At 39.4% G+C, this 24023-nt stretch overlaps 2 protein-coding genes across 4 annotated transcripts; both read left to right on the forward strand.

Moving 5' to 3' along the window:
- The first annotated feature begins 3023 nt into the window (after positions 1 to 3023).
- Positions 3024 to 9396, forward strand: LOC122030334 (U-box domain-containing protein 5-like). Of its 3 annotated transcripts, none has more exons than XM_042589541.1 (7): positions 3032 to 3147; positions 3254 to 3311; positions 4691 to 4765; positions 5217 to 5402; positions 6539 to 6646; positions 7000 to 8288; positions 8444 to 9396. In XM_042589541.1, exons 3-7 carry the CDS (start codon positions 4709 to 4711, stop codon positions 9204 to 9206), a joined length of 2403 nt encoding a protein of 800 aa, XP_042445475.1. In that variant the 5' UTR covers positions 3032 to 3147; positions 3254 to 3311; positions 4691 to 4708; the 3' UTR covers positions 9207 to 9396. The 3 variants fall into 3 exon arrangements, with proteins under 3 accessions (XP_042445474.1, XP_042445475.1, XP_042445476.1); XM_042589542.1 differs by having other exon boundaries at positions 3257 to 3311; XM_042589540.1 differs by having other exon boundaries at positions 3024 to 3311.
- A 9954-nt stretch (positions 9397 to 19350) lies between these two features.
- LOC122030336 (ABC transporter G family member 1-like) lies at positions 19351 to 21684 on the forward strand. The gene has a single exon (XM_042589543.1). It carries the CDS (start codon positions 19589 to 19591, stop codon positions 21647 to 21649), a length of 2061 nt encoding a protein of 686 aa, XP_042445477.1. The 5' UTR covers positions 19351 to 19588; the 3' UTR covers positions 21650 to 21684.
- Positions 21685 to 24023: the final 2339 nt, after the last annotated feature.

Here is a 24023-nt window from a genome sequence, read left to right on the forward strand (position 1 = left end):
AATTAGACTCAAGGGAAGAAGGTTGAGGAATTTCATACCTAGGCTGCTCGGGAGCTTAGTTCGGGTCGGACTTAGCCCAAACACGTACATCACACCCTCTAGCAGCAACTTATGAATGTCGAACTTCAGGTCGGCCAACATATTAGCAACATGGAGGTAGTCTGGCTGGGACTTGTACCTCTTCAAATCAGGTTGAGTAGGAAGCCCGACCTGTCATATGGTCCAAAAACTTGGCCGCTCGGGGAGTCTCAGAAAGAAGAAATACTCCTTCCAGTGTTTGTTGGAGGAGGACATTTTATCAAAAAAGACCAGAACGATGCGAGATTGGAACAAGTAAGTACCTAACTCGGACTGTTTGGGGTAATAAAAGTAGTGGAATACCTGAGGGGTCAGTGGAATGTTGTGCACTTGAAACAACACTACCACGTCGCACAGCAGGCGGAAGGAATTGAGGGCGAGCTGGGCAAGGGGGACACGAAAGTAGTTGCAAACCTCGGTTATGAAGGGGTGGATGGGAAACCGAAGACCGACCACAAATTGGTCTCGGAAGAAACAGACTGTGCCGACCGGCGGGTCATTGGGCCGATCGGACGGAGAGGCTAGAACTATTTCATAGTCGGAAGGAAGGTTAAAGGTGTTTATCAAACTCGCGACGTCGCCCGCGTTGAACCGGGTCTCCATGGTAGTATACCAGAGACCGGGAGCGGGGTCGGACAACTGCGAAGAGCTCGTCATGGCCAAGAAACGAAAAAGCAGAAGGCTCGAGTGGAAAGATGGCCGGAAAACGCAGAAAGCTGAAAAATACGGTGGCAGAAAAAGAGCAGTGGGAAAACAACAATGGAGAGGGAAAGGTTGAAAGGCTTACGGAGAGAAAAGTCGCTTGAGGAGGAAGCTGAGAATCGTCGGAGCAATGGATGCAAGCAGAATCGCCGGCGCAAAATCGTCGGAGAGCACGAAGAAAATACAGAGTAAGGAAAGGCGATGCTGAGGCTTTATAAAGAGGGACGTGGCTGACCGGAGTCGTCCGATCTAAGGCTTGGGAATCCAAGCGTACATCCAACTATTGAAATCGAACCGCCAAACGTCACATCAGTAGCTGTCACCTCGGACGTACGACGGCTGCATTAGCGACATGTGGCGCCCTCCCACGGGGCAACATTTAATGGGCACGGGCGCGTGCTCGGCCTTAATGGAGGTGATTTGCACGTATTTCGAGAAGATTTGGGCGGCGTCAGCATTGACCGCTTGGCTCGCGCTCCTGCAGGAGCGATGGGGAAAAAAATATCCAAGTACAAAGGCTCAATGCGCCGACCGGCAGAAAAAGATCAGTCCTACACGGGCCGATCGGGATGCAACCCACCTATCAGCTAATCGGCCAGTCAGTCACCAGATTACTTGTCCAGTCAATCGGATTTGCAGCCTCCTTCGACTAGACTTAGGGGGAGGCACGTGATCCGGTGGTAAGGTAGGGCCCTCCCGGCAGGAGGTCAAAGTGGTCAATATCCTAGGTAGGCGTCCGAGCGGGCAAACTACCTTCCCGATCAGCAGGAAGAGGAGTCGGTCCGACACTTCGACAGCTCGGTAGGACATCGAACTTCCGACGCTCACAAAGCTCAGCAGGGAGGAACGAAGGTCGAGCGGACGAACTACCTTCCCGATCAGTAGAAAGAGTAGCCGCCCCGACACTTCGACAGCTCGGTCATACATCGAGTTTCCTGCGCTCACAAAGCTCAGCAAGGAGGAACAAAGGCCGAGCAGTCTCCCTGCTCGGCTAAGCAGTGGACGTTGCCTCGACTCGGCAGATAGGGCTCCTCCGCTCGGTAGGACGGAGCCAAGTAGCAAGTCACCGGCCGAGCGGACGCTCGGCCCGACCATTGTATCACCCAGACTTTAAGCTGGCGGAGCGGCTATCCCGCTCGGCCCAGTAACAGACAAAAGGATCTGTTAACGATATCTTCCTAGGGACCAGCGTCATCGACATGCGGCACGGTCGGTGGCAGGGTTAGACAGAGAATCGTACGGGGAAAGCTTCCATTGTCACGTCAGAGATATGCTCGGACTGTTGAGGTACGACGTCAGATATGCTTTTCCAATACGTCCTTTCCAGGTATGCTTCGGGAAGCGTGCATGCGCCTCTCGGGAGCCCTATATAAGGACCTCCAGACTTCGACGGAGGTAGGTTCATTACTGTAGCTACAGTTACGCTACTCCTTTCTCTCTATTTCATTTTTCATTTGCTTGTCGTCGGTAATTGACTTGAGCGTCGAAGGGTCATCGTCGGAGAACCCTTTCATGGCTTGACACTAACGACTTATGGTTACAGGCTCAGCTTGTTGGAGATCCATATCATATTTATTTAACATCTAATGATCGTCATCTGCTCAGCGTCCTTTGACTCATTCTCGGACATGATCAATTGTCCATTTAAAATTTCTAAAACAGGAATTTAATATTGAAAAAACGACCGCTGCCGGTATTCACTCCTAATATCATTGAATAATAATTTCTTTCACACATGAGATACATAAAAAAAAATAATAAAACTGAAAAAAAAAATGACAAAAAGACAAATTGAGAAAATAAAAGATTGTTGAGCATCAGAGCAAATAACGATAAATTGGAGGAATCAAAATATAGAATAACCGTAAAAACGGAGCTCGCTCCTCACGTCCCCGGAGTGAAGTCAATAATTTTGTCCAAGTCTGCGAGAGTAATGAATACTTGTAGAAGTCCGATACCAACAACTGAAGGCCAAGTCAAGTCCGAGAATGTCACCGGCACGTGTGTGTTTCTTAATTCGGTTGTTCACTGGTTTTCGGTATTCGGGACCTTTCTCTTCTCTGTACGTTTTCTTTTTGACGTGTTCACTTCTATCCCACTTACTTACGGTAAATTTCGACCCTGCCTATACAGGCACTGTCCCAACCTCTCACATTGGGATGGTGGGACCCACACTTAAATAGTGGGTCCCACCATCCCATTGTGAGAGGTTGGGGCAGTGCCTGTATAGGCAGGTCGAATTAACCCCCACTTACATCGCCTGGCCTGCCAACGAAGACTAGCCGCCTCTCCCGCTTTCCACACCTGTCGTCTTCGTCTCCTTCCCTGCTCCGCCTGCGATTCGTCTCGTGGACGTCTTCTCCCTCGGTATCTCTCGCTGCTTCCATCTCCTTGGGTTAATTATTGCTCGGCCGCTTCCGATCCTGATCTGAATCCTGATCGAATCCCTTGGATGCGATTTTCCATGGAGTAGCAGGATTCCGCCGTCAAAACAATTTAACTTCGGAGGGTTTTGAGTGCTGAAGGACGAGGTATGTTATTCCTCAGTAGCGATCTCTGTGTCGTTTTGTTCTCTTAGCTTGTTGATCGGGTGAAAGGGGATTTTCGTCGTTACTTTAAGATTTCTGTTGGGTTGCTCTATGCTCTATTTTGTGATTGCTAGATGAGTCTTTATGTGCCCCCGATATCTGCAGGATCAAGTTTTGCCTGGTTTTAGTCGTTTCTTTTTTATGCTACTTTTGTCTAGGGTAATCATGTTCGTGAAACTTGTCGATGTTTAAGCAGAATATATAATAAAAATTATTGGCAGATATATTTTTTTTTTAAGAATTAACACAGCGTGGAAAGGGAATAGCTAATAACTATGGAATTCAATAGCAACCTGAGATCGATGGATGATTTTTTGAAGGAGATTGAATGTTTTTGGTTTGCATGAAACGTTTCTTTCTGTGTACAAGTAATTAAGAACCAGTTAATTGAGAACTATCTTTAATCTTTTGTGATCCCTGGAGTTGCTCTAGTGGATATAATACGACATTCATGATCTTCTTTAACTCCCAACCTCCTGTGGACTGAAGCTGAATTGTGATACCACAAAGAAATGCAGCGGTCACATTCCAATGTTTTTGATAGCGGCATAAATCAACCAGGAGCCGGGTAGTTGGAGATGTGACAAGTATTGGCTAAATTCCAATGCTTCTGATGGTGGCATACTTGATCTTTCTTCCTCTGATAGCCTGATAATTGAAGATATGGCAACATTTGTGACCAGTGTTGAATGTGCAGTGTGATTGAAGTAGGAACAAATTCCTCGAGTATACAAATGAATTGGAGCTTTTAAACCACATGTGAAAAAAATTCGAAAGCTATCTATCATTCCTTCATGAGAGAAATCCTCCACTTGGTGAGAGAGTGTGAGCAACTTCTCATGCAAAGACGATCCAAATCATCTATGTTTTTGGGAGTATGCTCTTTTTCATATTTCTTTAGCCTTAAGGAATCTCCTTCTACTTGTGGATACTTTGCCCTTTTCATCTCACATAATAAATTTGGAAGGTTTCTGAACTCTTTATTTTTTTTAATTTGATTACCTCATTTTCAAGGAGAGTATCACTTTGTAAAAAATATTGGGAATTTCTTACGACTTCTCTACCTGTGGTTGTACCAGGATTTTGTAATACAGCATCTTTAATTTCCTCGTCATGCCTTTCCACTTCCAATGAATGATGTGATCTTTTAGCAAAATCTTCAATCAAATCAAGCTATTCTACTTTGTACTAGGAGTCTCGATGCGATGCTTATGTTGCCTTGTCAATTTTACTGAGGAATCAAACTTCTATATTTGAGCTGTTTAATGAACAAATTACACTGACAAAAGAGCTGTTTAATGAACATCTTGTTTTCATGTCAGACTGGTACTAGATCTTGGATGGGGAAAGATGTGCCTCAAATTGTGAAGGATCCACAAAAGTATGCTGAATTTAAGGTGAACTTGCATTTTTTTTGTTCTGATATTGGAGCATTCAACTTCATCAACTATTAAACCATGAACTTATTCTCTCAATGTTCAGAAATAAGTTTATGACTTTATCAACTCCTTGTGCTGTGGAAATTTAGAGATTCGATCCTTAACTTCTTGGAAATATTCTTAACATAACTTGAAATGTGATATTTGTATTGGGTGTGTTGGCATTCTAGCATGTTACCATGTTGAGTTAGTTGTTGAAGACCATTATAAATTAGAGTTGGTTTTCTGGTTAAGTAGACATTTCAATTCTTTATAGAAAAGGTTTCAGGGAGACATAATTATTGTCCTGCTTGTTTTGGTTCATTTATAGACGATAGCAGCCTACGCCCTACTGCACAGTAGATTTTTTTTAAAAAAAAATCTAGAATTGTTGAATGCCGACCAATGTAATTTTTTGTTTATATTTCAGGCCAACAGTTCAATCTGTTCAGAGCTCACAAAGATCTTAGACAAAATCCATTTGCTTCTTCCTGCAATAGAATCTACTCGACCAGGATATAACTCTGGGATACAAGTGTTGTGCTCTTTAAACAATCAAATTGAGAAAGCTAAGCTACTTCTTCAGTATTGTGCTGAGTCCAGCAAACTCTATTTGGTATATTCTTACTCTCTTAAAAATTTAATGCTGAAGTCAACATTAACTTCCCAAATTGATAATTGTGCTAGAACTAGTGGTATTTATACTTTGAGAGATGTTCCCTTTGGACTATGAAATAATTGAATTATTCTCCTGCTACCAGCTCTGTATAAGATCCTACCCTTTCTACCTATGTATACGACCTTGGCCCTCATTTCTCTCGCAAATTAAAAAAATTCGTGATACTAAACAGCACATGCATCAGATTTTGGTGGGCCGTTGTGCATCTTTTTTCTTTTTTTTTTTCAATAAAAATGGTTTTTGTATGCTATGATGAATGACCATTAATAAAATTAGCTATTTACCTTAGTCTATCAGTTTAAGAATACTCAGAATCATATTATCCGAGACAATTTAAGAATATTTCAACCACTAATATGGACTTCAACCTTATGCAGTTAGTTAGGGAATGGGTCATAACTTAAGTACTTGTGCTATGTAGTACAATGTTAAATTACCAAAATACAAAATCACATTTACGCACAAGATTCGAATAAGGTACCTATGAGGGGAAAAAAAAAAGAATAAAGGATTCCTCGAGACAAACATGTCTCGACTATTTAAAGTTGGCGACATTAATCTTATTCCTCCATTTAGCTTTATGCAAGAACAAGGATTCACTTATTTCCAAGAAAGCTTTGCACGAAAAAAAAAAATGTGGAACTACTACATTAGCGACCCCCAGGTCGACCACTACTATTGGGAGGGAGGTAAAGCGCGAAAGCCCAAGTATCAAGTGTCTAGGCAGGGATCTACAAAGACAGTGAACCCTCTGCTGAGTTTTAACCAACCACCCCTCCCCACTACAGCCTTATCCCAAGCACTCACCATTGAACCATGCCCCCGAGGCAAGAAAGCTTTGCCCTGAGCTTATATGTATGTTTGTTACATTTTTGGCTAAAAGAGCTAGATTATGAGTATGTTAGTTTTTCTAAACAAAGCTAAATGTTTACTCTTTTAAGTTCAATAAAATAAATTTATTATTCATATTTATTTACTCCTAATTTTTCACCTATATCAACTTTTTCTTTTTAACTATATTCTAAACTATTTGATATTTTTTCCTTACCTTTAAACATTTACAAAATTTTCAGGCAATAACAGGGGAAGCAACTTTATCTAGATGTGAAAGGATAAGGAGCTCACTAATTCATAGTTTATCTCAAATGCAAGGCATGGTTCCTCCACCATTAGCATCTAAGGTTAGTCAGGTGCAATGGTATTCATAGTTTGACATTTTTGCATAATTAATTAGAAACTGGACGTTCTCATGATGAGATGTTTGCTAGCCATTTCGAGTTGTATATCCACATCCCCATTATGCAATTCACATTCGTATAATGTTAGCTTATTACTTTTGTCTCATTTGATTACATCCAATTAATTCAAATCCATAGGTATACTGAAAGCTTAGTAGTATACGAGTCTCATGCAACTATATTTCAACCTATCTAGTTGTCCTTTTTGGTATTCTTATAGCCATAATATGCATCAATTTAGCAAGTTTTTGAGATAAATAGTTTCAAATGATCTGATAATCCTATCTGACCTACAGATTGCTGAAGTCGTTGACTATCTTAGAGTTGCTAAGTTTATCATGGACTCTCAGGAAGAAGAGGCTGGCAGAGCTTTGCTAGATCTGTTGCGCCAGACAAACTTCAGTGAGGATTTAGAGATCAAGACTTTTGAGATTGCGGCATCAAGATTGAATATGACATCTCCCAAGGCCATTTTAATAGAGAGAAGATCCTTGAGAAAGATGTTAGATAGTTTGAGTAAGTCTGATTCTAAAAAAGAGAAGATTGTGAATTATTTTCTCTACCTTCTGAATAAGTATGGGAAGAATGTTGGCCGGGATAATAGTAAAATTTCAAAAACATGCACAGACTCGGTTGGAAACTTTAGTAGTTCAGTAAACAATGGTGATCCTAGTGATCCAGCTGATGATTCAATTGTTGGATGTCAAGCTACGCTACCAACTGAAAAATTCTCAAGCACATACTCTGTTATACATGTTAGTAGTTCAGAACACAATGGTGAGCCTACTGATACAGGTGCTGCTGCAAATATTCGATGTCAAGCTGCAGTACCACCTGAGGAATTCTTTTGTCCTATTTCATTAAGACTAATGTACGATCCTGTAGTTATAGCTTCTGGACAAACCTACGAAAGGATGTACATAGAGAAGTGGTTTCATGATGGGCATGATACATGTCCAAAGACTCAAAGGAAGCTGGAGAATTTTTCAATGGTACCAAATTCTTGTCTGCAGGAACTAATTACCAACTGGCTGAAGAAAAATAGCATTAACGTTGTAGGGCCATGCTCTGGCTACAGTCCTGCAGATTATCATTCCTGGGAAGCAGCAATTAATTATTCAATATCAAGCCTGAATGATGTTTCTGCTGCACTTTTAGATGGGAATACTGGGCGCTATTTTCTTCAGAATGATTACAGTGATGTTTCATTAGTCTCATTGTCCAGCGTCAGCAACTGCTCAAATTCATCCCATGTTAATATCACTGAGAAGTTGAAGATCAATCACACTTGCTTGTTCCCATGGAGTGATGATTATCAACAATATCAGTCATTTTCCAACTTTAATCATCAGATGTTCCTGAGGTTCTTCTGTAAACTCATGGAACTCCCAACAGATGTCCAAGGAAAAGCAGTGGAGAATATGAAAGCCCTTTTGGAAACCGATGAGGAGATTTCACATGCTATGCTTGAGAATGGTTTTGTGGAAGCATTAATTAGCATGATGAAGACTGAACTTGAAGCAGGCAATGCACATGGAATCAAAAGTGGAACTCAATTGTTTCTTGCTTTCCTGAATGCCAATAGGTGGTATTCCTTTACCCTTATGTTGTATATCTTTTCCTCCGTGAAGATATACATCTTGCTACTTCATGCTCTCTATCTTAATTCTATCTGCAATGTCATTTCGTTTCAGTTAACACTGTATAGTGATGCAGAGTTTCACTTCAATGCTTGTGCAGGGTTGACCTCTCATCCTTGACTGAAGATGTATCATGGTGGTTGATTTCTTTCCTGAATTCTGAGCTAAATGCAGAAGCTTTAATGCTACTAGAGAAACTGATTCAGTGTCCCAGTTATAGATCCAAGATGGTGGCATCTGGCTTAGTGACTTCCATTATCAATCTTTTAGACCCTGAACATGCTGAGTCTCATGAACTGTCTTTGAAAATCCTTCTTGAATTATCAGATGAGAAGGACATAAAATCCCACATTCTAACCTCAGAATGCTTATCAAAATTGGCTACTTTTTTGATGGATGGAAAACTTGTATGTCTGTGCTTAAAGCTTCTTGAGAACATAAGTAATGACAAAGAGGGTGCCCAATTGGTAGCAAAATCAAATGTCTGTCTTGCTTCTATTGCAGAAGTTCTCAGTACCGGCATCAAGGACGAACAAGAATATGCAGTTGCCATCCTCTATTCTATTTGTTCTTGTAGTTTTGAGAATTCTCTACTAGTCATGGACGAGGGTGTGGTTCCTGCTTTAGTTGAGATCTCTGTTAATGGAAATTCCAATAGCAAGGAGATATCAATGAGGCTGCTCCATCATCTGCGAAATATCAGGCAAGATGATCGTTTCTATCTCAGTCCTGAATCTAAATCTGAACCAGCAGAAACCCTTTCTGTCCGTTCTTCAAGCAGACAGTTGTTTTCCAAACCAGATGGGTTTTTAAGAAGAAAACTAAGATTCTTCTCAAAACAAAGACCATTGACTCCTTGTTAACCATTTGCAAGGATGTATATGGTTCCTGTACATATTCCTTAGGTCTGATCTAGTTGACAGATATGCATTGATTAAATTATGAAGCGTGTAAAGGTGATGTTTTTTTTTCTGGAATACATATTTGGGATGTACTCGTCCACATGTATTCTTGTACTTCTCTCTTTACATGAATGTATAAGGTTTTTGGTAACATGAATGTATAAGGTTTTTGGTAAACATACATGAATTTATGCTGTTGCATGGTGCCATGTTTACCTAGTTGATGTGCCATGGGTTCTTCAATGGCAGGATAGAATTCGCTATTTGAAGATCCTGATTAGCTTATTCCAGTTTTGAATATATTCGTGTAGTGATGTGTGGTGTTCACCCATATTGCCCTGATTTTTTTTTTACTTAATTTGTCATCCACGTCAACAATTTACTCTTAAGAGGAACAAATCACTCACCAGAGAATAGATTGATGCATATTGGAGATCAAAGAACATGCCTGAGGAAGAATACCCGTGACATACAAATTGTACTCGTTATCAAATGTTTGCTTATGGAAACTACTGCTTTGGCTGCAAAGAATGTGTAGCTCAGGCAGAAACGGAGGAAAAGAATCAGCAATGGTGAAAATTTTCAACATTGCATCGTTCCATCATTTACATGAAGAGAGGAAGTAAAAAAGAGAGCGAGAAAGTATTTCGCATTTCATTGGAAAGAAAGAAAGAAAGAATAATCTCTACGAAACAAGAATAAAGGAAAAGTGAATGAGTGGAAAAAAAAGGCCTTCGGTCCCTTTATTTTCATCTGAGAACTAAATTGGATTTTAATGCAACTGCTGTCTGCAAGCTTGTATCGGGTGGAAACAATTGAGCAATAATCGGGAGAGAAAAAAGGTGCAAAGTTGTTTTTGTAAAATCGACAGGATGGATTCACCAACAATAATTCAGCAAAAAAAATAAGCATCTCCTCTGTCTGCCGCACAGTTCATTGTAAGATGGAATATTTAAGCTACAGTTCTTAAAATTTTTGCTATTTAGAAACAATTATAAATAAGTGTTCTATCAAAGAAAATAAAATCAATCCAAAGAAGGAAAACAAGAAATACTTACAGGTTTACATCTGGCAGAATTAGGACTCGTGAAGAACTTATCTAGAAATGATAAGAATTAAGCTTTCCCTGAAAGAAGAATTATTGTCCTTTTGGCCCAATCCCCTGATATGTACATCCTTAGCAACTTCATTTTTAGTAGAAGATATTATCAAAGAACTACGCTTTCTGAGCAATGCAGCAGGAAAAACCTGCAACCCATATCTGCAACTTTACACTATCAAATATCAGTGGCCCAGTTTTCTAATTGTTTCTCAATACATTAATACAAAATACTAAATAGATATGTTGGTTTGACAAGCTCAAAGTTCATAAGAGCACGCTCAACTGTGTAACTACTGTATGTAAATACTGAATTGGCCACTCCTATATATTCAGGATACATGCTAAAGCTGCTTGGCACATTAAAACTGCTTAACGATGTCCGGATACATGTTGGTCTGGTTTTGATGATCGATTGAAGCTTGTTTGAGTTGCTACAAGGCATTTTTCTTTGATTTCTAGCAATTGTGTATAGCAGTATTGTCTGGACGAGAGATGCGTGGATGAATCGGGATATGAGCATGTGGTTATTTGGATTTCCTATGCATTCCATCGAGTAAAAACAAGAGAGAAAAAAAATTAAGAAGGCGAATTTTTGCCACAAAAATAAATGAGGTGACTCACCGAATAGATAAAGAAATCCACACGGCAGCAGACCGAATAGAGCGGATGCTATTCTCTCGCTCGCTCTTCTCCAGCAGTCCAGGAGTTGAAGCCAAAACAGAAATAGAAGGAAACAACCAAAACGGTCCTCAATCTTCCTCGTATTCGACGCATCCCGGAGCACTAAAAACCCAGCTTCGATTCCCGGCAGCAAGAATAGTGGAAAACAACAAGCTATTCTAGATTTCTCGGCGGAACTGCAACCAAGCCACAGCCGCCGTCACCCACTCTACCACCTTGGCTTCTTCCGCCTTTAATTGCCAATGCCTCTGCCTCTCTCCGCAAACCCGTATGCGTCGCCCACTTCCGCACCCGTTACCTCAATGGGACGCTCCACGGCTGCGACCGCACACTCGAGTGGGGTGCCAGATTGGGTGACCAAGCTTTGGAGGAGGGAGAAGAAGAGGAGCATTTCCATTGGGGTGCGGGCAAATCCGATCTCCAGCGCCCGAGGTACCTGACAGTCTGCGACTGGGGAGGAGAAAAAGAGGGCTAAAAATAAGGGAAGAAGGAGAGAGAAAGAGGGAAATAGGTTTTGGCTTTTATACGTAAATGGAAATGAATTTCAAGGTTGTAATTATTGAAGTTTAAGCGTACGCTGGGCAATTGGAGCAAGCAAGAGTGATGTGGTAAGGTAAACACTAATTCGAGGGGGCATTTACTAATATAATTTCCTTTCCTTCCAACTACATAGAGAATTAACATCATATTAATCGTATTCAATAAATATAAATTAAATATCAATAAAAAATAATGAGTAAATTAAAAACAATCTTTTATATATATATATAGTGATGTGGTAAGGTAAACACTAATTCGAGGGGGCATTTACTAATATATTTTCCTTTCCTTCCAACTACATAGAGAATTAACATCATATTAATCGTATTCAATAAATATAAATTAAATATCAATAAAAAATAGTGAGTAAATTAAAAACAATCTTTTATATATATATATATATATATATATATATAGTGATGTGGTATGGTAAACACTAATTCGAGAGGGCATTTACTAATATATTTTCCTTTCCTTCCAACTACATAGAGAATTAACATCATATTAATCGTATTCAATAAATATAAATTAAATATCAATAAAAATAGTGAGTAAATTAAAAACAATCTTATATATATATATATATATATATATATATATATAATTTGATGGGGAAATCCAGTGCAGAGGTGGGTTAAAAAATTTCTCTATTCCACTCTCATTTAGGTCATATATCAAATTTTTTATCAAATTCGAAAAAAATTATCATCTCTAATTTATCCTAATGTATCAATCTTTTGCATAAAAGAGATCAAGTACGTGATGAGAACAATGATCCTAAGAAATATTAAAGACATCATCCATATAGGTATCGACTGAGTCAAATCTGTGAGGCATATAGTGGGCAACTTATCTCAATTTAACGACAATGATATGCTATTTTTCAAGTAAAGTAATGATCTTGATTTCATTAAAATTGATTATACTCATGGAAAAAAAATATTGAACCAGATAACATTTAATCTGGAGTAATTAGTTTGGTCTCACAGAAATTTTCAGCCGTCAGTAAATTGGAGTTAGTTCGATCCTACCAGTGCAGGTAGTGCTCGCATCGTACACAATTTCTTTTTTTATTATTATTTTTATTTGTAAATTTCAGGTTAAATAATAAGATTTTGCCTATAAAATTTAGGAGTTGAATTGTAATACTAGCCATAAAAGAATTTCAAATTGAAAAAATATTTCATATATGCATGAAGTGTGAATCATAAGAGAAATGATACCTCAAGAACCTTACACCACACACTCTACTCTGTACACATTCAGGAAAAAAAAAATGATTAGAAATTTTTTATTTACTTAAGACTATAATCTAACCTCTAAATCCTAAAGACAATCTTATTAATATAATCAGAAATTTTAAAAATAAAAAAAGAAAAAGAAATTGCACGATGCAAGTATTGCTACACCAATAGAATCAAACTAAATCGTAAATCGGGAAACATTTGTTTAGGCCTAATTTAAGACATTAGTCATTAAGACCCATGTCTAATTTATGAGCCACCAATTTTAACGTTGTCATCCAACGTGCTAACATTAATAGATGCATGTTTCGTTCGTGATTTACCTCCTCCGCATTGACCCTGAGATGGGTTGGCGGGGGCTAGTCCAGCTCCCCATTTACACCTCCCACTTAACTCTTATTTACTCATTAAGTGCATTCTCTATCTACATCATTTTATAAGACATAATTTTATTTTATTTTTTCCGATTTTGCAATTGTCAATTAGACAACATGAATCCATTTAATTATATACCTAATTTATAATACATAATTACCTCTTCTCTTTTCAATGTCAAAAACTCTAGTCATTATCATCTCGTTCTCTCGTCAGTTCTCCTACATTTCTCATCTCTCGTATTTAATATTTTTTTCTCACTCTTTTCTTCTTATGTGATAAAAACACGAATTATAAATTTTTTAATCCATACAAACACAAAGTAGAAATATCATTTTTTTTACGTTTTGTATAATGATAAATATTTGCTTGTGCAAATTAGGAACTCTAGAATTTTATTAATCATAGTATTTAATTTAGAATGATTCCTACATAAAATTTGATACTTATTGATTGTTATTTGGTATATTAGGGATAAAGGAGAATTACAAGACGAGATGTTTTGTGTAAAGGATAAATCATGAATGTGCCCAAACATCGTTAGGAAAAACCTAAAAATGACAATTTTGTCATGTAAAAATAGGGTTAGTGCTTGATTCAACCAAAGAAAGAATAAAAATAATGCAAATGGAGAGATATAGTTTTAATAACATACCAATTTTATGACATTAAATTTAACCCCCTATTTTTATTTCTGCATGATACTCGTAGCTCTATTATTGATATAAGATATTGTTAGGACCCTTAGTGGCCGGTTAAAGGGGGTGAATAATCTCTGCATAAAAACAAATAAAAGTACCTTCCTCGGCTTATAACTTAAACAAACAATTGCATAAGAATAAATAAAAGATAAATTAAAAAGATGAGGCTCATAGATTTACTTGGTTATAATCGAGAAAGTTGGTAATCCAAGGCAGTTGAATCACACTAAGAATCTCCTTCAGGCGGAGAAGTTTTTTACAGTAATGAACGCACAGAAAAAGAAAGCTAAATAAAACAGAAAGTGTCGACAAATATTATTGCACTATTTCTTGTTATTTTGAAGCTTTGGGAGCAAGACTGCTCATATAGTCTTGCTCGGGGCACCTGGAGTGGGATAGAACTCTATCCCTAACGCGTCGATCAAAATCCACGTCGATCTTGATCAAATTTGGGTTTCAAGTGCCCGGAGTGCTCCGGGTGCCCGGAATGGTTCCGAGCGCCTGAAGGGAAAGTCAACATTATGTTGACTTAGGCCAGCTTCGACTCCGCTTGCTTCGATCTAGGTCTGTCGCTCCGGCTCCACTTACTTGGGTGATTTCAGTTATCTAGAATAGGGCTCACCCGAACTCAACTTCCAGCCTTCTCGAGCAGGCTTCTACTCCTGGCTTCTCGTCCCTTGGAAACGCCACGCACCTCCTTCTCGTCTGCCTGCGTACTCTTCCGCAGCTCCTCGTCCCTCAGACGCACTAAGTCCGTCGGCTCACTCCTATGTCGTACTTCTCGCTAGCTGCGTCTTTTGCCTGACGCTCTATGCTCATAAATTACTGTGCACTTAGACACAAGGTTTAACACACACGACAAGACCTAAATTAACTTATTTGATCACATCAAAATAACCTTGGGGTACCAACAATCTCCTCCTTTTTGATGTGAACAACCCAAGTTAAGTTAGAGGACGGATCCTCTGGTCCGCAAATTGCGGACCAAGGGATGATCCATTTTCTTAGACCCTTGATTTAGATGGACCCTACCTATTTAAAGGTGGGGGTCATCCAAATCAAGGGTCCTCATGCAATGGACCATCCCCTGGTCCGCAATTTGCGGGCCAGAGGATCCCTACTGGTTAAATTAGGGCTAACATAAAGTAAAAACAATAAATTTACAATTAAAGTGTAAAAATTTTAAAAAGGTTAAACTACCTCCCCTAGACTTAATCTTCCCTCCTCTCCCTTTGATCATATAAAAAATGAGGTATCAAAGAAAATCTAAGGGTAACTTTTTCAAAAAATAGTAAAGTTTTTTAGTTAAAAAAATATTTTGAAAAACCTATCAAGTTTTTAAAAAGTTTGAAAAATAATTTTGATAGCACTAAAAAAAATTACAATAATTTTAGAAAAACTTTTCTAAGTAAAAAAAAAATTTTTGATATCATAAAAAAAATATCAATAATTTTCTAAGTTTGCAAAAACTAATTTTGTAGAAATAATTTTGGTAAAGTACAAAAAAATTTAAGTTTTTTTTTAAAAAAAAATCTAAGTTAAAAAAAATTGATTAACTATTTAAAGCATTAATTACAATTAAATATTTTATCAGTTAGTCAATTAAATATTTTATTCCATTAACTGGCTTCTAGGCTGTGGCGAGCACTAGACATTCTTAATTATTGGAGCAACAACCACTTTCTAGACAAAGTCTCTTAAAGAAATTCAAACGTTTAATTTTCTTGCTGAAAGTGTCAAGTCTAATTAAAGTTCAAGTTAGATAAAACTTTGGAACCCAATATAGGTTCCAGCCAACTGTATTAATTAAGAATTTTTTAGGAACATATTTCTTTGAAAATTTTCTAATTTGTCTCTTGTGAAATCTAAGATGTCAGTTTAGTCTACTATAATTTTGAGTTCTAACATTCAAGCATGCATGATTTTTCATGTTTTTTATTTCATTTTATAAATTGTCATTTTCCAATTTAATTTTATCAAATTCTTCTAATGGACAAGATTTTACTAGAATTAATTTTAACTCTTTAATTTCATTTTCTGGCTTACAACAATTCTTTGATAAATATTTTATAAACTTAAATGACTTATTAGGAGGAAGAGATCATACCTGACTTACCTTGTCGATCCCGTTATCCGTAGCTCTCCTGAAGTGCTACTTTTTTATGATGTCGCTCCCCCTTTATCGATACTCATTTCGGACGAGCTTGCTTCATTTTTGTCGTCTTGATAACTTGCCATCAACGCAAGTCCGGAGAAAGCCTCAATCTTTGATTTGGACGACGTTTCGTCCCACGCCGCCTTCAGGTTTTTGTGCTTGTTCATTTGGACGGACTTCTTGTTTTTGCTTTTGTCCTTGTTCTTTAATTTAGGACAGTTGTCTTTAACATGTCCTTTTTCATTGTAGTGGTAGCATCTGATTTTTCTTCTCTTTCTACCCTGCAAATGGTTAGTTTTTCTAGATTTAAATAACTCTTTAAATTGATTTACCATCATCGTCGTTTCCTCGTCGTCGAAAAAAGATTCTAACTCTTGTTCATTCATCCTCACCTTGAAGGCAATATTGTGCTTCAACCCCTTCTTTAAATCTACACATCTTGATTCATGGACTTCAAATGTTGAAAATAACTCTTCTAAGGTAACAGATTCTAAGTTCTTAGAGATATAGTAGACATCTATTAATGATGCCCATTTTGTATTTTTAGGGAAAGCATTTAGAGCGTACCCTAGCGAATCTCGGTTGCTTACCTTTTCTCTGAGATTCGAAAGTCAAGTGATGAACTCCTTAATCCTCAAGTGAAGGTGTGCAATGGATTTGTCTTCTTCAAATCGAAGGTTAGTGAGCTGGTTGCGAAGTAAGTCCCGTCTCACGAGCTTGGCTTCGGACGTCCCTTCGTGTAGCTCAAGAAACATTTCCCAAAGCTCCTTTGTTGAGTTGTAGGCGCCGATCCGGTTGACTTCTTGTGTCGGTAGGACTCTTAGCAGATGAAACTTTGCTTTGCCGTTTGCCACGTAGTCAGCCTGCTCCTTCGTTCACTGGTATTCTTCCTTACCTTCGGGTACTACAGAACCGAATTTCATTATTAAAAGCAATTCAAAATCGATTTTAAAGAATACCTGTATTCTCTTTTTCCAGCTTGTGAACTCCCCCTCGAACTTCGGTGGGTATATGCTTGCTCCGACCATCGATTCGGTGCTTCGATCAGCGATTAGTCCTTCTGAAGCATCCTAGCTCTGATACCATTTGTTAGGACCCTTGGCGGCCCGCTAGAGGGGGGGTGAATAGTCTCTACACAAAAATAAATAAAAGTACCTTCCTCGGCTTATAACTTAAACAAACACTTGCATAAAAATAAATAAAAAATAAACTAAAAAGACGATGCCCACAAATTTACTTGGTTACAACCGGAAAGGTTGTTAATCCAAGACAGTTAAATCGCACTAAGAAACTCCTTCAGGCGTAGAAGCCTCTAAAAGTAATGAACGCATAGAAAAAAAAAGTTAAACAAAACAGAAAGCGTCTATAAGTGTTGTTGCACTATTTCTTGTTATTTTGAAGCTTTGGGAGCAAGACTGCTTATATAGTCTTGCTCGGGGCACCTGGAAGGGTTCCAGGCGCTTGGAGTGAGATAGAATTCTATCCTCATGCGTTGGTCAAAGTCCACGTCGATCTTAATAAAATTTGGGTTCCGAACACCCCAAAGGGGGAAGTCAACATTATGTTGACTTTCTCTCTGAGCCTCCAGCTTCGGTTCCGCTTGCTTAGGTTTGGGTCTTTCGCTCCGGCTCAGCTTGCTTGGGTGATTTCAGCCATCCGGAATAAGGCTCACCCGAACCCAACTTCCGGTCTTCTCGAGCAAGCTTCCGCTCCTAGCTTCTCGTCCCTCGGAAACACCGTGCGTCTCCTTCTCGTCCGCCCCCGTACTCTTCCGCAGCTTTTCGTCCCTCTGACGCACCGATCCCGTTGGCTCTCTCCTGTGACGTCTTTCTCGTTAGCTGCGTCTTTTGCCTGACGCCTTGTGCTCCTAAGTTCCTGTACACTTAGACACAAGGTTAATACAACAAGACTTAACTTAACTTGTTTAATCATATCAAAACAACTTTAGAATACCAACAGATATAATTTGGATCGATTAATCGTTTAGGTGTATGTCTATTGTCATTTTTTTAATACATAAATAGTTTATAAAATATTATTCATCATATCAAATTAGTGGAACGCAGCATAAATAAGTTATTTAAAATTATAATTAATAAAATCTTATTTACGTTCAAAATGATTAAATAATTTAATAATTTTATCCATTCAAAACAAATATTATCAAAATTTAAATGTAGGATCAAAGAAAATTTTAAAAAAAATATTAAAGGCTTAATTTTTTCCTAGGAACAAAAACTTTAAGATGGGCCTACATTTATGGCGAATGATACAGAAGTTTAACATCTCATGTTGAATTACACTCAACGAAGATAAACCAGTAAGTTAATTTGATCATTGAAATCAAAATTTTTCTTGGATTCACCAAATATTACTACTGAGGAAAGGATTACAATAACTCTGAACAATATGATATATAGGATCATTAGTCAGTTTATGAAAAATAGTAAATTTATATCAAGAGGACTAACATATAGTTTGAAGTTTGATTTGATTATTTATCTGCTAAAGCAACTCCATGCTTACCTGAATTAGCACATCCATATTAGTTTTCCTAAACATAAAATTTATTTTAACTTTTATATTTTAAATAAAAAATCTTTACATTACCTACACTATCCATTTTCTAAATTTAAATTTTATAAATAATACTTCTTTAAATTTAAATTCAGAGAATGAAATCTAATTTTTAATTATCAAAATATTATCTAATTAGGGAGAGAAAAAATAATGACAATGGATTGAATAATGAAATGTAGATATTAGATCAAGGAGAATGAAAAAATAATAAAAAAATAGAAGAGAAAAGAAAATAATAAAAAATAAAGATAATGAAAATTTTAAGATAATTAATATAATGTGTAGTGAAAAATTGATAATCTAAATTTAATAAAATAAATAATTTATTTTAAATATTAGAAATATTTATATAAAAATTTACATGATGCTCTTACTTTATATAGGAACCATAAGTCTCCAAGTGAGCCATAAGTCTTGCTCCTGATTAGTTTGAGAATTAATTGCACTCTTTTGCTTCTCTGCTAAGTAAGATCTTACCAATCCGGCAGTTGGTTAGACACGTCAAAAACATGTCACTTTCCTCGATGCGTTCTGCATCTTGATCTCCGTTAGGAAAAACTTGCATCAGTCGCGCGAAGACGAAAATGTCACAAGAATGTAGTTGTTAGTTAGCGTTCATTAATGGCGGCACCGATGGAGTCGTTCGCGATCACAGTAGTTGAGCACTGGACCGTTAAACTTATTGTAAGTAGGTTATCGTAGAAACAAAGCTTAATCAGTGACGCGTGAAGATGAATGTCCAAACCAGCAACTTCACTTTGGTTGATGGGATTTCATTTATGGTTCCTTTTCATCCAGCTGGCTGTGTTCCTCCAGTGAGATTAAATGCAGCCACCAGAAATTTAGTTTGGAGAAAGTAGCGGAGATTTCTTTTTTATGATTAAATTTTATAATTTCGTGTGATAAATTTCCACTAGTTTTCCGCCATTGTTAATTCCACTGCGAGCTCAGCTGCCTGCGGCCTCATGGCGAAAGAGGTCAACCTTACCCCCTTCAACAGTCCCAGCCCGCTCCTCGCCCACCAGTACGACCATTCGCCGGCGCCTGCCGCGGCCTACGGTGGCGCCGCCAACCCGTGCGGGTTTGTCCTCACTTTCACCGATCTCTCCTACAGCGTGAAGAGGCCCAAGAGGTTCCCCTTCTTCCGGAGCGACCCGGAGGATGTGTTCCCGGGGACGAGGATGCTTTTAGACTCCGTCTCCGGGGAAGTGCGGACGGGGGAGATCTTGGCGGTGCTCGGCGCGAGCGGGTCAGGGAAGACCACACTCATCGACGCGCTGGCAAACCGGATCGAGAGGGCCAGCCTTCGAGGAACCATCGCGGTGAACGGCGAAAGGCTCGAAGGCAGGCTCCTCAGGGCCATCTCGGCGTACGTGATGCAGGACGATCTCATGTTCCCGATGCTGACCGTGGAGGAGACGTTGATGTTCGCGGCCGAGGTCCGGCTGCCGCGTTCCGTCTCCAAGTCCAAGAAGAAGGAGCGCGTGCAGGCGCTGATCGACCAGCTCGATCTCCGCTCCGCCGCCAAGACTATCATCGGCGACGAGGGCCATCGCGGCGTGTCGGGCGGGGAGCGCCGCCGAGTCTCCATCGGCTCCGATATCGTCCACGATCCCGTCCTGCTCTTCCTCGACGAGCCCACGTCGGGGCTCGACTCCACCAGCGCCTTCATAGTGGTTCAAGTCTTGCAGAGGATCGCGCGCAGCGGGAGCATGGTGATCATGTCGGTCCACCAGCCAAGCTACCGGATTCTCGGCCTCATCGACCGCCTCATCTTCCTCTCTCGCGGGCAGACGGTGTACAGCGGGCCGCCCCACGGCCTCACCGAGTTCTTGGCCGCGGCGGGGAGCCCTGTTCCTGAGGGCGGCAATCCGGCCGAGTTCGCCCTTGACCTCGTCTGCGAGATGGAGGACACGACCCCGGACGGCGTCAGGCGCCTCGTCGCCTCAAACTCCTTGAATCACCACGCGCGACCGGCCGCCGTGCCCTGCTTCCCTCTGCAGGAGGCCGTGAGGAACAGCATCGCGAACGGAAAGCTCGTGTCCGGCGAGATGATGTACCGCGGCGTCGCCCCTGCTTCGTACGCGAACCCCATCTGGGTCGAGGTGCTGGCCATCACCAAAAGGGCGCTGGTGAACATGTCGCGTACGCCGGAGATTATGGCCTTCCGGATCGCAGACATGGTCGTCACCGGCTTCCTCCTCGCCACTATCTTCTGGCGGCTCCGCGACACCCCCGAGGCCATGCGCGAGAGAATTAGCTTCATCGCCATCACCATCACCGCCATATTCTTCACCAGCGCTGACACCCTGGCGGTCTTCATCCAAGAGAAGTACATCTACTTGCGGGAGACGGCCTTTAACGCCTACCGCTGCTCCTCCTACGTCCTCTCCAACGCCGTCATCACCTTTCTTCCCCTGGTCATCCTCGCCATCACCTTGGTGTCGATCATCTACTTCGCCGTGGGTTTGGCCGGAGGCATAGACGGGTTCCTCTTTTTCTTCTTAACCATCTTGGCCACCTTCTGGGCTGCCAGCGGATTCGTGACCTTCATCTCCGGCGTCCTGTCGCACGTGGTGTTGTGTTACACCATCTCGGCCGCGGTCTTCTCCTACTTCCTGCTACTCAGCGGCTTCTTCATCAACCGGAATCGGATACCTAGCTACTGGATTTGGCTCCACTACATTTCGCTGGTGAAATACCCGTACGAGGCGTTGATGACGAACGAGTTCAGCTACGACCTGTCCAAGTGCTTCTCCCGGGGAGTGCAGATGTTCGATGGCACCTTGATGGGGAGCTTGCCGACGGCGAGGAAGGAAGAAGTTCTGGCTGCGATCGGCCAAGCTTTGGGGACGAGTATTGGTAATGACACTTGCATAATCACAGGGTCTGATGTGCTGCAGTGGCAGAGGGTTGATCAGCTCGGCAAGTGGAACTCTCTGTCGGTGATCGTGGCTTGGGGATTCTTTTTTAGGTTGCTCTTTTATTTCAGTTTGTTGTGGGGGAGCAGGAGCAAGAGGGAGTAGACTAAGGCAGTAAAGAAAAAGATTAATTTAAAAAGGAAAAAAATGGTTAATAATAATAAGAGCTAGAAAGTGGGAGCAATTGTAATTTATGTGTTTTATTTTTTGCGCCAAGTGTTTTTGTTTTGGTTGACTTTTCTTTTTAATACGGGGGAAGCTATTGTGCAGTAGAAGGCGTTAAGTTATTATGAAGATATTCATAGTTTGATGTAACTATAAATTTTTAATGTGTATTTACTTAATTTATATGAGGACATATTTTGTAAGACCCGAGAAAACCATATCTAAAAACTGAGATGAGTGAAAGTGAGGCACTCATAATTGACAAAAAATTTTATGAATAATCACATAAAAAATAACTGATGCCATTATTTCCAAAGTCGTAGGAAATATCTTAGGACAAGCAATTAACTTTCAAACTCTTTTATCAATTTAATATTTAATACTGTGCATAATGGTGGGGCCTGATAAAACATGATAGTTAGAAGTTAAAAGGATATGACAATCAGAAGTCAAAGAGACGTGACAGTCAGAAGTCAAGAAGAGGTGACAGTCAAAAGTCAAGGATACGTGACAGTCAGTAGTTAGGGAAATAAGAGTTAGGACTGTCTGACGACATCAGCAACATGATTCCCGATCAGGTTCACACAGACTAAGACCCTAGATCTGAGACACCCTGGTCTGAAACTGTTGGTTGCTACTCAGAATATCGTATCGGTTCCCCTGTATAAAAATTTTGTACAAGTCCTGAACCATTCCTAATAACCTATTGTGTTCTTTAGAAATTAAATTTGGAATCGCAAACAAAACTTAACATTATTGATCCAAATTCAACTTATCTGTTCTTAGTGGTTAAGACTTGGATCACAAACGATGCTTAACATTATTGATCCAAATCTACCCATGTTACAAATTCAATTAAATAATAATTTCAGAGATCGACTTCCGGGTTAAACATGGCGAGGCACTAGGCCTTCTTGAGTATGGGAGCATCCATCACTTCCTAGACAAAGCCTTTCAACGAAATTTCATATTTAATTTCCTTATAGTAACCCTAGGTTTAACCAAAAGGAACAATCGAATCACAAGTTCGAAAAATAAAAGAAACACAAAATCGAAAACATAAATTCGATAACCTAGATTCATTAGCCTCTTGTGTTTGGTATTTCAAGATCTAAATAAAAGTATGAAGTAGTTATGATGCGGAAACTAATAATTAGTTATACCTTTTATAGCTTATAGACCTCACGATCTTCTGCCGTATTCCTCTTCTTATTTCGGACGTCGTGTGAGCGACAATCTACCGAGACGAGAATCCACCCAAGCTTCCTTCTTCTTCAAGAAAGTTTTGGCCAATAAACAAACTCCTTGAGATGAAGAACTTCGGCCACCAACCAAGCTCCAAGGGATGCTAAGAAAGAAAGCCTCCTATCTCTCCTTCTTCTCCAAGCAAAATCTGACCACCAAGATTTCTCCAAGAAGATGATGCCGTCGGCCATTTAAGAAGAAGAATAAGGGAAGAGGAAGAAGAGAGGGTCGACCACCACAAGGAAGAGAGGAATAATAGAAGATAGATTGTTATGAGGTGAGACACCTCTACCCTCTCTTTTATATTCCTTGGTATTGGCAAATAAGGAAAGTTTTAATTAAAACTTCCTTAATTTCCTTGCCAATGAAAAGGAAAATTTAATTAAAAATTCCTTTTATTTATTAATGTGGCCGACCCCTACAACTCTTCCAAAAAAGGAAAGTTTTAAACACAAAATTAAAACTTCCTAATTTGTTTCTAGAAATTCTTAAAATAAAATTTCTCTTTAAAAAATTTCCTTCATGGTTTGTTCTAAAAGGAAACTTTTATAAATTAAAATCTCTCTATTAAAACATGTGGATGGTTTACAAAAATGAAAGTTTTCTCTAAAATTAAAATCTTCCTTTTAACTACAAATAAGGAAAGATATCAAATCTTTCTCTTAATCTTTTGTAGAAAACTATAAAAGGAAAGATTTAATTTTAAAACTCTCTTTTAAAATCATGAGGATGGTTAAAAAAAGTAAAGTTTTCTCTAAAATTAAAACCTTCATTTTAACTACAAATAAGGAAAGATATTAAACCTTTCTCTTAATCTTTTGTAGAAAATTATAAAAGGAAATATTTAAATTTTAAACTCTCTTTTAAAACCATGACCTCCACATAAAGAAAGATTTTAAAAAATAAAATCCTTTTAATTTATTGTGGTCGGCCACCTAAGCTTGGGTTCAAGCTAGGGCTGGCCACCTACTTGACCCATCTAACCTTGGTTTGGTCGACCCTAGCTTGGGCTCAAGCTAAGCTTGGCCGGCCACCTTAAGGTGGGTAAGAAGGTGGGTATGAGTGGGTA

This window comes from Zingiber officinale, chromosome 10B (assembly GCF_018446385.1).
Source record: "Zingiber officinale cultivar Zhangliang chromosome 10B, Zo_v1.1, whole genome shotgun sequence".
NCBI classification, from domain to species: Eukaryota; Viridiplantae; Streptophyta; class Magnoliopsida; order Zingiberales; family Zingiberaceae; genus Zingiber; species Zingiber officinale.